Source organism: Erigeron canadensis, chromosome 9, assembly GCF_010389155.1.
Source record: "Erigeron canadensis isolate Cc75 chromosome 9, C_canadensis_v1, whole genome shotgun sequence".
NCBI lineage: Eukaryota > Viridiplantae > Streptophyta > Magnoliopsida > Asterales > Asteraceae > Erigeron > Erigeron canadensis.
The window spans coordinates 4,008,121-4,022,345 of record NC_057769.1 but is presented as its reverse complement, the minus strand read 5'-3'; the positions used below and the strand labels follow the sequence as shown (position 1 = coordinate 4,022,345).

General features: G+C 31.6%; 2 protein-coding genes and 1 non-coding gene across 3 annotated transcripts; 1 reads left to right on the top strand and 2 right to left on the bottom strand.

The window, feature by feature from the left end:
- Nucleotides 1-5,699: 5,699 nt before the first annotated feature.
- TRNAY-GUA lies at nucleotides 5,700-5,771 on the bottom strand. The gene has a single exon. It is a non-coding gene; the product is annotated as a tRNA-Tyr (tRNA).
- A 3,022-nt stretch (nucleotides 5,772-8,793) lies between these two features.
- LOC122583981 lies at nucleotides 8,794-10,370 on the top strand. Its single transcript, XM_043756349.1, has 2 exons — nucleotides 8,794-9,049; nucleotides 9,754-10,370. Exons 1-2 carry the CDS (start codon nucleotides 8,929-8,931, stop codon nucleotides 10,131-10,133), a joined length of 501 nt encoding a protein of 166 aa, XP_043612284.1. The 5' UTR covers nucleotides 8,794-8,928; the 3' UTR covers nucleotides 10,134-10,370.
- Nucleotides 10,371-12,009: 1,639 nt separating this feature from the next.
- On the bottom strand, nucleotides 12,010-14,225 carry LOC122581796 (40S ribosomal protein S14-3). The gene is made up of 6 exons (XM_043754076.1): nucleotides 14,099-14,225; nucleotides 13,678-13,797; nucleotides 13,529-13,574; nucleotides 12,965-13,050; nucleotides 12,657-12,786; nucleotides 12,010-12,318 (listed from the first exon to the last, which is right to left on the bottom strand). The coding sequence occupies exons 1-6, from the start codon at nucleotides 14,099-14,101 to the stop codon at nucleotides 12,251-12,253; spliced, it is 453 nt and encodes a 150-aa protein (XP_043610011.1). The 5' UTR covers nucleotides 14,102-14,225; the 3' UTR covers nucleotides 12,010-12,250.

Below are 14,225 nucleotides of genomic sequence, written 5' to 3'. Positions count from 1 at the left end.
GAGAAAGAGAATCGAGAAGTGGGAATCGATTCCATTCCCTCAATTCTCTATAAAATGTAGAGAATGGATGGGAATGGAAAATTTTTTTTTGTTGTTGGTTTTAGTGATGTTATAAGTATTAAATTTAATTATTATTTAAATTTTTTTATTTTTTATATATTCATTCTCTGCTTGTACCAAACGACAGAATTTATTCCCTTTTCAAATACTCATTCTCTTTCTCACTATATTCATTCTCTATTACATTTTCATTCCCTTTAATTAACTTCTACCAAACACCCCCTTAAGGTATTCTTTACCATTAAACTCATGCTTATCATGAATAAGTTGTAAACCAAAAATAATTGCACTAGCTATCGGAGCTGGGTAAGAATCCATCGTTAGATCATTTACATCACTATGGCAACAATATCTCAATTACAATATCCTTGCGACCATGCATATTATTTCCGGGTGAACAAAGAGTAATATTTTGTATGCATTATGGACTTCTTCATCGGTTCCAAAACTATTACCAACTTGATAATTATACACGACTTTTGCTTTTATTGGTTCCAAATTTTATCTTTATTGCCAAACTTAATGAAAATACTTGCCTTTCACTATTCATAATTACAAACACGGAATTATTACAGTTTTCTTTCTTTTGAAACGCGAGGGTATGTACCAACGCAATGCGGTGACGATGGGTGGTGTTAGTGTCAGTGGTGTAGTTATTAATGTAAAAGTAATTAATGTAAAAGAGGTGGTGTGGTTATTTTAAAGGTTAAAAAAATAGATTTCATTAAGAATAATATGGTATATTAAGTGAAAATATTTAAATTAGTGAATAAATGAGAGTGATTGTTTGAATAATAGAGTTGGAAGATAAGGACATTTTGTGTATATGTAGTGTGTGAGTTGAGAATGTTTTGAAAGTTAAAAGAACTTTTTTGTTTTTTAAAGATAGAAAATTAAAAAGGGATGGAAGGATACTTTGTTTAATAAAAAAGTAATGATAATAGTTTTTTATCAACTCTTTGTATCCATACCCTCGAATATATTATCATAAGTATATTTCTACATTTTTATCTCGAGTCTTTTTTTGGCGGTGACATTGTAACCGGAATAATCAACAAGACTTTACGTCCGCTTCGATTCGTTAGAATAGAAACCCACATCTCTTAGATTTTCTAGTGCGTCAAACTAGCTCTTAGTATCACTTGGTAAGCTTTTATGGTGTGCTATCATAATGATCGCTTATTAGGCAATCAACTATATTGTCTATATTGTCGTGTTTTCACATGTAACAGTTATATCACAATTCATATAACTATAAATGAATTATCATAACACTACCCGGGTGATACCCGGGTGCTTAAGCTAGTACTGTACATAAATAGGGAGTGAGAAAAATTAAAAGGGGTATTTAGTCCAAAAAGTTTTTTCATTTTTATTTATTTAAAGAAAACATGAGAAATAAAAACACTACTAAATTATTATGATTTATTAAAAAACTAGTTTATCATCCCGGGTAATACCCGGACATTCGTATTTAGGTAATGAGTATACAAAAATACAACACTATTTACATCTTTATAAAAGTTGACGATAAAAATAAAGAACAATAAAGCCGTTATTATGCTACAACTGAAAATTCTAAAATAAGTGACTGATACTCAGGCTACGATGTTTTTACATAGGACAAAAACGTAAAAATGTTAATCAAATGGATCGTAATTATACATCTTACTCGAACTCCTTTTATTATACGATAATATAAATGTCTAACTATCATTATTGAATTCATACTAATAATAACAAAACATAATTAAGAAAAGAAAACTAAATTAAGCAATGTAACACGTGTTTTTCGAAATCAAATTTAAATTGCAAAAAATGATAATGATCAAGTTAAAAAAAGAATGAAAATTAAAATAATGATATGTTATTTTTAAAAACTGATATATGATTAGATCTTCAAAAATATGTTATTTTACATTAAGTTTGATAATTTTGAAGAAACTTGTTAATGATAGATTGAAAATCAAAATTTATTATGATGCCATAAATACATTTATATAAAAAAGTTAATCGATAAGAAAAAACCTAGATATGCCAAGTAAGGTTTTTTTTTTTTTAAATAATGATGTAATTAAAATCTTGTGTTATTTATATAATAGATTATATTAGAAATGTTTTTTATATTTTAATGTAAAATTAAAAGATATATTTTGTTGTTTTTTATTTTTCATTTTATATTTTCAAATTTCAAGAATCCCAAATTTTAAAGTTCAAATACTCCTATAAACATGATATGAAACAGGATAAAACATAGTGGCTCGTAGATCACTTTATGGGTGTAAATGAGTCGAACTTATCATGAGCTATCATAGTATTGGATCATTTAAGTTGAGTTCAAACATACTAGTTTTAGAACTCGAACACAAACTTACCATTTGAGCTTAGCTTAATCTAGTGAGTTTTATGAGTATTTTAACTGAAGATTAGTTTATTCATCTATATTTCTATATTTTTATATTATTATATAAAAATTATAAACCCATGTTGAAAGTTTACAAAAATGGGACATGCGAATTGACCAAAATACCCTTAATGAATTAAATCAACATCAACTCTTAATATTAAATTACACCATCTTTTATTATACTAAAGCACGGTTGCTCTAATAACTTATCGACCAATCAGAGCTCTCGATTTCTTAATGTTGACTTTTGTTTTCAATTTTGACTTTAATTTACACTTTTTTGTTTTACATCACAAATTTACATTTTTTACCCGATAATTTGAATATAATAAACAAATATAATAATAGCACAGTTGCTCTAATAACTTATCGACCAATCACAGCTCTTGATTTCTTAATGTTGACTTTTGTTTTCAATTTTGACTTTAATTTACACTTTTTTTGTTTTCCATCACAAATTTATACTTTTTACCCAATAATTTGAATATAATAAACAAAAATAATAATAACTAATGTATATCCGATAAAATAATAGCTAATAATACGTTCTATCATATATATATAATTAATTAATTAAAAATAAATTAAATTTGATATAAATATATTAAGATTTTAATAGTAATTGTACTATTTTAATTTTAATATATATACTAAAAAACAATTGAACTAATGACTTGTTAACCAATCATATCGATCGCTCGATTTCATCAAATTGACTCTCGCTGATGTCATAATTTAGTTTTTACATAATTTTATTTAATTAATAAAAAACAAATAACTAAAATAATTTAATTTTACAATGTTATTAAAATTGGTTTCCATCTACAAAGTCCGGTTTTCACACACGAACAATTGTATATTGCAGTATCTCGGGTTAAGTCGAGAAGGGATTTAAGGTGTTAATATATGACAAAGATCAAAAGACAAAAAACACTACAACAAATTCCGTCCATAAAGAAGTCTTTCAAATGATGAAGGAGAGTATATCCTTCCAATATTCTTTTATTACATTAGTTTTCTTTCTATTAGTTTAACATTCTTGACATTTGAATTGAACACTAAGTATCTACTTATATCTTCAACTTTGAACTTATAAGCTTTTATGAGTTACATGTATTAATATCTAATATTAATAATGTCGTAAGTCTCGTGTCCTGTGTTGGACACGGGTCTAAAATCTAGTTAGTACATTATATTATAACATATCTTTACTAACTCCCTTTAAATAAAATACATTTATCTACACCAATTAATGTCGTCACCATCATCACCATCCGTCGCCGCCATCACACAGCGTCATTGCCGGCTCGCCGCCGCATTGCGCGGGTACCATGCTCGTTCATTATCATACATGAGATTAATCAAGTCCAAGTTCACTAATTAGACGAGGTTCGAGTTTGAGGCTTTAAATATAATTAAATAAAACTAATACATATCCTAACAGAATGAACGATAACCAAATACTCAAACTTCAACCGAGTAATTTATTAAACAAGTTAGGTCTACGTTTTTTATACTTAAATCGGCTAGCTCTACTCCTATAACCAAATGTCGCACGAAATAGAGTCCATGTGTATGTGACACCCGAGAAATTCGGGGTCCGGTTAACTTGTAATAAAAAAAAAAAACTCTTTATTTGACCCTGTATATTGGTTGTTTACTTTATGCTTATGATTCTCTGATAAAAATGTGTTATTTGGTTGTTTTTTTTAGAATGGATATGATGTTACCTAAAAACATGTTGAGATTTTCATCTTTATCGTGTATAATATTTGGTAGCAAGTCCCTTTAACCATAGTGTTACGTCATATTGTCCAGTCGGCAGGAGACTAATAATCGTCAATTATTCATGTTTTTAATTAGTAGTGAGATTTGCTCTGAAGTCCGTTGCGTAATGGATCACCCCTTATCAGGGATTTGCTACTGAGTGTCTAAGATCAAGTTAAGTTTCTGTGTTTGGCTTTATTTTCGGTTATATAAATGAATTGTTAATATAAAGTTAGACAAGCTAAATGTCATGTGTATAAGGATATGCTGGAAAAGGAAAACCATAACCTATCTTTATTACTTCCTTTTTTAGTGTTCAGACAATCAAAGATTGACCTTTGGAAGTCAAAGAAGCTTCTTTAGTTCCAACTTTAGTGTCATGTGTAGTCAAAGAAGTGTATATTTAATTTTTATAGAAAGCTTCAAGAAATACACATTAGGACATACCAACTTCTTTTTTCCAAAACTAGCAGGATATCCAATTATTTTAAAGCACTTATCAATAGTGTGTCCATTAGCATTTTAAAGCACTTATCAATAGTGTGTCCATTAAAACCATAATGATCACAAATAATAGAACTATCAGTATTAGCATTTTTTTTATCATACTAATTATAATTAGAAGCAAACTTTGAAGTTTGAGATTAAAATCTTTAAAAATTAGACTTAGCAGGCACATTAGAAGCAAATGCAGAAGTTGCATACTTTTGAGACACACCAGAGTTATTGCCAGAAGCAATTAATCTATATGATTCTTCACTAGAAATAATAGCATAAACACTTCTTACATCAGATAAGGTTCCTTAGTTAAAATGTTACTTCTAGTTTGCATATAAGAATCATCAAGCCCCATTAAAAACTGCATTAACTTGATTAATTGATTATGTTTTTTAAAAATCTTCAGCAGCATGACAAGTATATGTATGGATATTTAGCATGACAAGTTACTCCAACTTTATAATGTTTATTATAATATTAAATATATTAAGTTAGATATCTATATTTATAATATATAATTATTGGAATAGTTATCTTCAATTGAATAGATGGTTGACATTTATAGCTTTTTTATATAATTAAAAGTCAAGAAAAGTCAAAATTGAACATTGCAAAAAATCGAGAGATGTGATTGGTTAATAAGTTATTAGAGCAACTGTGTTTTAGTATAATAAAAGATGTCTCTTATTAATTTGTTTATTCTAAATCCACGGTAAAATAGATACTGTGATATTTTAAAATCTTTTAGGAAAAATATATCGTGACATGTAGATGATAATGTAATATCCTAGTTTTTATGAATTGGTTTTGTTGGTATTAAAAGATTATGAAAAATTTATGATATAAAGTTTTTTACGTAACAATTCTATGATACTTTTAAAAATTTCACTATTATAGATATTTTTAAATCTGAAAAACCGAAAATTGTTTATTTGGTAATATTGGTATAGAGAAATAAAAAAATATGTCCTGCCTGCCGGGTTCGAACCGGCGACCAATAGATATACAGTCTAGCGCTCTACCACTGAGCTAAGGCAGGTTTTTGTCTTTTTGCGAAAAACAATTAATTATATTTGTTATATTACTTATCTCTCTACCCTGCTCCGCCATCGCGTATCTCCAATCCAACCCAACTCCACTCTTGCCATCTCCGACCCTATTACCACCATCACCCCATCCACAACCACCGCCATCCACGCCACCACCATATGCGCCTTCGTCTGTCATTGCCGGGTGTGATTCTCTTCCGATTGTCGTGCGTGGTTCCGATGAAGTTAGTTCAATTCTTATTTATTTTTCATAAAATATTTTTTTAAAAACTTATTTTTGGGAAAACATATAATCTGAATTTATTTGAAATTTATTTTTGGGAAAACATATAATCTGAATTTATTTGAAATTTATTAAGAAAAAGATGGATTGGTAAGTTACGTGTGCATGTGTATATATATATATATAATTACATATCAATATGTTACTTTTTCTTATTATACTTTTTTGCTTAAATCTCAGTTATGTATATTAGACGTATATTATATCAAATGGGTTGTAAGCAAAGAGTTTATTTTTATTTTTATTTGATGCATAAGAATTAGATTTTTAGTGATAAAATAAGTTTTAATTAACTGACTTAAGAACTGGGTATGTGATCTTTTTTTACATTTAAGCAATATAGTGTTTGCCTTTTTCTACGGAATGTAGGTTCATTAGTATTTGTTATCTAATGAAGCCATGGACTATAAGTTAATGTGACAACTTTTCAATATTCGGCATATCAGGTGGTTGAATTGAAAAGTGGCCTTGAGCCGATATGAGTACTGCGGAATGCTCACCTTAGGGTTGTTCAATATTCGGCATATCAGGTGGAAATGATAAGTTTGTTCAATATTCGGCATATCAGGTGGTTGAAATTTTAACAGTATCATTTTTTTATTTATTTTTGTTTCACAAACACCATTTACGAACCATCAATGTTCTCTCCTTTTACTTTTTGTTGGTGGTTCCTCTTGAACCATTGGAATCCTTTGATGTCACTCATGTGGAATCCTTTGTCAATGAGTTTTGGTCGTTCTCGAATAAGCTCGAGAATTCTGACATTACCCTTAAGAATATCGTTGAGCAGGTTGGTGGCTGTTTATATTGTATTTTGGACCTCTTTGCTGTAATAATTTTTTTTTTCCTGAAGGAATGGTTTGAAATGTATAGGATGTCAAGGACAACCGTGTGATGATTTACATGAAAGGAGATCCAGAACAACCGCGATGTGGATTCAGCTCATTAGCTGTCAGAGTGTTGAGTGAACATCGTAAGTGCTCGAATGATCAAAATCTTTCCTTGATTGAGTTAGATGCTTTTTGTGGTTCTAGAGTCGTAAGAAGCTGAGTAGCTCACATGTAGTTTAAAGATTCATACTACGATAATTTGACTCCAGTTAGAGTGATTATCATAGGCACATAGGTCTCTAGGTAGTCTGAGTTATCATGCTCAGATTAGATTCTCATTCCTAAATGAGTAGATGAAGAGCAAATATAGCTTCATTTGTATGCATAAATGGTAGTGGCAACTGCTAACCACGGTTCGGTCTATGTGCGGTCCCGTGGGGCCAAACTCTGAGTTTCTGGTCTTGCAAAGTTAGGAACTGCTGCCATTTAAAGAAAACATTTTGTTTTGGTGATCAAATCATCTCGGTTACATTCGAGTCGTTAGGCTACATTTTGGATCCAACCTTATGTGTAGAGATCAAAACTTTCATAAATAGATTATTTAAGTGTAGGGTAAAAGATGTTTCATTTTGATACATTCCGTTTCTGGTTCCAGTGAAAATAAATTTAACTAACGTGTTGAAGATTTTAAATTTGCTATTTTTCTTCTTAATTGGAATTTGTTTTTAAGACGTTGGTTTTCTGCATCCTGTTTTCTGGTTACTTCTATTAGTGTTAGTACTGATTTTTAAAACAATTATGAACTAATACGTTGATAAATTAATTTGTCTATTGGTGTTGGTGACAATTGGGATCTGAAAAAGCAATACCAAACCACCATTTTTGAAGAGACAGATTTGAATAAATTTTCTTTATTTTGGCTCACTTCTATTAGTGTTAGTACTGATTTGTAAACCAATTATGATATAATACGTTGATAAATTAATTTGTCTATCGGTCTTTGTGACAATTGGGATGTGAGAAAGCAAAACCAAGCTACCATTTTTGAAGAGGCAGATTTGAATAAATATAAATATATTATTAGATAATAATGAGAAAGTGAACCTCACTTAAAAATCCTTGTTACTCGTATATAACAAGTTTGACGACTAAAGTCAAAGGATGACAACAGATACGAGAATATAATTACTAATTAGATATCTGTTTTCATACAACTTGTGTAATGTATATCAAAAAGGCTTTTTGGATCAAGTTGCTACATTTGGACTTTAAGTAGAGGTAATAATGAAGGAACTGTGTTTTTCCCCCTTTTGGTGTGACTGAAGGAATATGGAAATGTCGAATCTGCTCATGGGATAATGAGGGTAGAACTTCTCTGACTCGTCATAATCCTTACCGGCACTTGCATTTTCCTGTGAATGTGAAAACCATACTTGAAACCAAAGTTATATTCCCCTTGATTTACAATGAATGTGTGAATTTTGCCTTCATATATTGGGAAAATATCAAAGCGTAACAAGCCCGAAGTGAATGTTGCTTTAAGTGATTTAAGTGATAATCGAGCTCAAAATGGAGTTGATATTACTCATATTAGTTTAATTGATGTTCCATCAACGTAACGAATATGATCAACAGACAGAGCCAGATGTATTCAGATGTTTGTCATGCTTCATCATTTTCATACCCACAGTTACAAATCCCGTCTAACTTTTGTTTTCAAGTTTCCAAGTTTTATGCTTCTACAAACATTTTTTTGATGTTGCAGGAAATGGATTTAAGTTGTTCTGAATGTTTGGAAATAAAACCAATGAAGAAAACAATGACGTTTCTCAGAAGGAAGGGCCTGTGAAAAAAAAATGATTTCTAACATTTTTGCATCAGATAAGGTGAAAAACTAATGTTGCTAATCTGAATGAATCAGGAGCTGACCAGAGTTTAGATGCAGAAAGTAATGCGGTATCTTCTAACCTTCTTGAGCCAAACGTTTTAGCTTCACTGAGTCAAGAAGCTAATTCACAAACCACCAACGGTACAATGAATTCGGAAAATAATCAAGTTAACTTAGATGCTGCTAGTGTTGGTAAAGATTTGGATGCACTTCTTCAAGACAAGGATATGATACAACTGAACAACAATAGCCCTATGGAGACTGATGGTATGAAATTTGTTCAGATTTGCTTTAAAGGATCATTCCAGAGTTAGGAAAACTGGTGGGTTGAACAACAATGTCTTGTTGTTATGAATCTGATGATAATCTATTTTCGATAATCAAACGATTTAGAAGGCGTTAAATAGTTGAAAGCCGTGACTTTCATTCCAGTTGACCTTGAACCATTTCCTTCAATTTTACTTTTTTGACCCACTGAAGATATGGTACACTACCAACCTAAATCAACCCATTTTCAGGTGGATTGGTGAAAAAAGTTTCTAGTTTTCCACCTCTAGATAGATAAAGACTCACGGGCTTTACAAGGAAAACATATAGAGGTTGAGCAGAATCTGCAACTTGGTTATACTCATCACATCCCAAAATTTGTCTGCCTTGCTATTTAACTCGTCTCAAAATATTTTTCCAATTCTTTTATTTTTATTTTTATAAACAAAGAAAGATTTAAGTTTCCGATACAACCCCTGACATTGTTGTCATAAAAGTCAAATGAACTGTTTTATGGCCGCGCGAAAAAAAGACTCACAGGTAAAACTGCCATTCTATCACATAAAATCTACATTTATTTTAGTTCTCTTAGGATGTGTAGTCTAATGGACAATAAATTTGGGACGGAGGAAACATATATATGAACCTAGTATATACACATTATTCTGTTTTAGTCTAGTCACCCAGTTTCCCTTTGATTTTAGCAGGAACAATTACCATGGACAAGCAGTTTACCTCTTACCAAACAGACTCCAACGGCAAAAGTGGAACTTTTGTAGTCAAGCCTCCGTTTGGTAATGTGGAGTCTGCAGAAAATTCTGTTTCTCCAATGCAAAATGGAGTAAAGCTTGTTGTTCCTACCACTTTTTCCGTCGTCATTATCAGTTGTACTCCTCTTCATCACTTGTATTCTTTGACCTGCCCCTTTTTCTCTTGTCATAATCCGACTCATCTTCATCAGAATCGTCATCTTTTTTCTTTCTCAACAACTATAATTTACTACTCAACCTCTTGCCGTATTTCTTCTGAGCAATGGCCTCTGAATCTTAATCAGAGTCTGAACTCTCGCTCTCACTCTCATTAATATGAGCAAGTGCAAGGAACCCCTGAAAACTAACATAAGCGTGTTTTCTCCCTCAGGTTCTGCATTGGAGAACAAAGACATCACATAAAGCTGTACTTGGCGTATGAAGAGCAACGGAGAGATGAATAATAAAATATCGTGTATATATACTATAGATCAAAGGAAAACTCAGTCACCATTTGTTAAACCATAGATTCATCACAAAACTTGGATAAAAATAATAAATACTTTTCATCATGAAATTCTGCTATTCACTTATTTGAACGAATGACTAATAACGACATGATAATATGTAAGAGGATGTGTACGTGCCTAAACAAAGGCTTGACTATCCAGTCAGTCAATGATAAGCTCGAGTGTGATTCTTCGTCTTAATTTGTTGCAAACGGGTTATAGAAGCACATATGGGGCTGTTACTTAATATTTAGAAGGAAAAAAAGAAACAACTCGGATTACTAACTTATGACAATGTATAGTTTAGCACTATGTAATGAGAGATTTGGTATTTATTATTATAATGAAATAAACAGCAATGGTGCCAGATATTGAAAAACCTAAAGAAACAATCAACCAAAAGCGAAGATATACGTAACCCAACAATAACCGTATTCCAGAAAATATCGGTTACTTGTATGAACTTAAACACCACTCAAGAAAAACAAAAGAAGCAGATAGATAGATGTACAACAAACAACAAAAGAAGCTTTAGCAAAATACATACGTACATAAACATAATAATCCCATATATTAATAACTAAAGTAGGTATAAAAAAACCAATAACATCAAAGTTGTAAGTTGAGAGAACATTAGTAATTAATCAAACACACATACTAATAAAAACTAACAACTAATAACAGAGTTACGTTCTTATTTATTAATAATAATGATATCTAATGCAGGAGGCTGCTGCTTCTTTTCTTCGATCATCAGTGACATGTCGTATCTGTCATCTCGAGCATTTGGGTTACGGCATCAAAGTCAGCACGGCCGTACCTGTTATAATGCTCCTCGGCCTCTTTCTCCAACATCTTCTTGTCAGGCCTCGCCCGGCTCCTTGGCATCTTCTCGTAAGGCACAAAAGGGAGTCCAAGAAGAAGCCAGCACGTTACTTAGATTAATTTAGTTTATTTGCATTATTTTATTTTACTGCACGTCTCATGTAGTGGATAAAGTAGTTGATAGAGTCAAAGAGTCATGCATGGAAGTTTCCTAAGAAAATGGCATGTCGCCATAGTGGTAGGTTGAGTCGGTTACATTGCACGTTTATATATTCTTGTACTTGCATTTGGAGTAACACATAGAAAATTGTCCCAAGCTTTTTGCTTTATATCTTGGAGCCTGATCCCCTGATCCCCCATCATATATCGTATATTTATTTATGGTTTTTGTGGGGAGACCTTGCTTGTTTATTGGTTCGAAACATCTCCGTTTAGTATACATCTGTAGAGGTTTAGTATTTGCATCCAAACTGTTTTCTTTCTACTTGGTGATTGGGTATATGGGTGGTTTTGATCTCGTGGATTTGTAGGATATAAATAGCGTGTTTGATCTCATTCAAATAATACTAGTATATTGGTTATATAGAATTACCGGAAAATACGTATGTCAAGGGATGGTAGTCAGGTACACAGATTATAAAGAACCAACATCACAAGGTGGAATAGAAATATACAATTACTGAATTAGATAACTTGATCCGAAACATAACCAAACATGTATAGTACCTAGCTCATAAGTGAACCACACAATGTAAAGATTACTGCAAAACTTCATTAAGTTGAAGTGACGACTGAAATTATTAAATAAAGATTTCAACCTGGAAAAGCAAAAGTCAAACAACTTTGAAACTTTTTAAGCACCTGTGACAGATCATTATGAACTTCAACTGAATTTTTTGCAAGTTTAGCAATGCATAACTCACCTTGTCTCTTGTTCAAAATTACATAACAAGAAAGTGTAGTTTTGACTGGATATGAAAAGCACATGCACTACCATAAAATGTAGAATGTCTTAACACAATGCCATAAATTTATCAAACTTAAACTGCAGAACAAAACTTGATCCAGCATTAATCCACACAAATTCCCACTTGAAAATGCAGCACCATTGACTCAGATCACAACCTTCTTCCTCTTCTACCACCCTTTCTACGGGTGCTGTCAGTTGGAATCGGAGTGACATCCTCTGCAATAAGAAAAACAAACAAAGCCATTAACCATAATATTATCGCCTTATAGTAAAACCAGAGAATGCTCTTTGCCTCTTAGCAAAGAGGGACATTTTGACAGATCACACATAGTTTTCATTGTTAATATGAAATCTTTATGTAAGTTTGGATACTTTGTAGTGTTATTCTTCGAAACTTCAATCCTTCTATTGCACACCCACAATGCCCCGTTTAAAAATAAAAGCACAATGGTAAAAATAATAGTAACTTGTTACTGTAAACATTAACAAAAAAAAAAGAAACAGTTTCCCTTGCTATTAAGGGAATGTAAATTGAAAAGGCAATAGGTTTTTACCTATGCGCCCAATTTTCATGCCAGAACGAGCAAGAGCTCTGAGAGCAGACTGAGCGCCGGGACCAGGGGACTTGGTCTTGTTACCACCAGTAGCCCGCAACTTAATGTGAAGAGAATTAATGCCCAACTCCTGTAACCAAAACCAATAAGATTAAACCATGATGTATAGAAAACAAAGAGCTCAAGGATTTCATTAATAATTCATTGTCAGGAGTATACATGATACAATATATGAAGCAACAGAAAAACGTGACATTGTTACTGTGATTATCTTTGATAAAGGGTAGACGACTGAAAAAAGTACAAACCTTGCATCGATTGGAAACATCTTGAGCAGCAAGCATGGCAGCATAAGGAGAAGACTCATCCCTGTCAGCCTTCACCTTCATCCCACCTAAATTAGACAAATTAAAAGTAGATAAAGAAAAATATAAAAAGAAACTTCCATTACAGATAAATATTAGTAGAGACATTCAGCTATTAAAAGATTGAGTTAGAGTATATAATCTATTCGTCTAGTTTCAATTGTCTGTCAATATAAAAGAAAACTAAATTTTTCATACACAATGCAAGCATATATTCGGTTTTCCAATCCTCTATAAGTATCTAAGCGATAAATACTGGAAGTAAATATGCAGCTGACAAGAAGTTTAACTAATCAAATGTCAATTTTATCTTTAATATACAAGATGTGTTTGGCTTGAAATGTTGTAAAAATGATTAATAACCGAGATTATATTACCTACACGGAGATTTCAGGACAAAAATATGAAATTGAGAGTAGTCATACAATGCAAGCGTATATTCAGATTTCCAATCCTCTATAAGTATACTAAACGATAAATACTGAAAGTTAAAGTAACGGATAATACCTGTGATACGAACCAAGGTTTCACGACCAGAGATATCAGTTACATGCTGCAAAATAAACGCGATAAAAATACACTCATAAATACAATCATTAGAGATCCTACATTTCTTCAATGACCACAACAAAACAATTATAAAAAAAAAAACTTACGATGAAAGTGTCGTTGAAGGAAGCAAAAATGTGAGCAACACCAAACACAAGCTCTCCCTCACGGGTAGCAGGTCCAAGGGTCACATTTTCTTCCTTTGGCTCCCTAACCTTTCGCTTCGACTATCCAAAACAATAATAAAAAAAAAAAACTCATTTATCATTTTTAAAACTAAAAATATTAATCCACAACCCATACATATAGAATCTATATATATATATAATAATTGACATATCCTAACATCCATTATACCAGTTATTATAATTCAAATTCGAAATCTACGGCATATAAGTAAAAGGGGCGCTAACCATTTACGTGATTACTCCAAATAATTATATAATAATAATGACAATTCATGGCAAGCTTCATCCGATAAACATTAGGAGATATATAGTTATACAGAAAGAGATAGAGATAATTTACCATTTTGGGTGATGATTTTCTTCTTGTTCTTTCTTTCTCTCTCAAAGTAGATTTTGTGTTTTTTGTGTTTGAAGGAATGTATGTGAGCTGCTGCTTGCTTCTTTAGACAGAGGGAGGGAGGGAGTGT

Bases quoted from the DNA above. Each gene is read 5' to 3' on its own strand.
- LOC122583981 (XM_043756349.1), top strand. From the start codon at position 8,929: ATGAATTCGGAAAATAATCAAGTTAACTTAGATGCTGCTAGTGTTGGT. The intron at 9,050-9,753 runs GTATGAAATTTG...CTTTGATTTTAG, and splicing joins TAGCCCTATGGAGACTGATG to CAGGAACAATTACCATGGAC.
- LOC122581796 (XM_043754076.1), bottom strand. The intron at 13,051-13,528 runs GTATTATCCGTT...TGTCTAATTTAG, and splicing joins AACCTTGGTTCGTATCACAG to GTGGGATGAAGGTGAAGGCT. The intron at 12,787-12,964 runs GTTTGTACTTTT...TTTTGGTTACAG, and splicing joins ATGTTTCCAATCGATGCAAG to GAGTTGGGCATTAATTCTCT.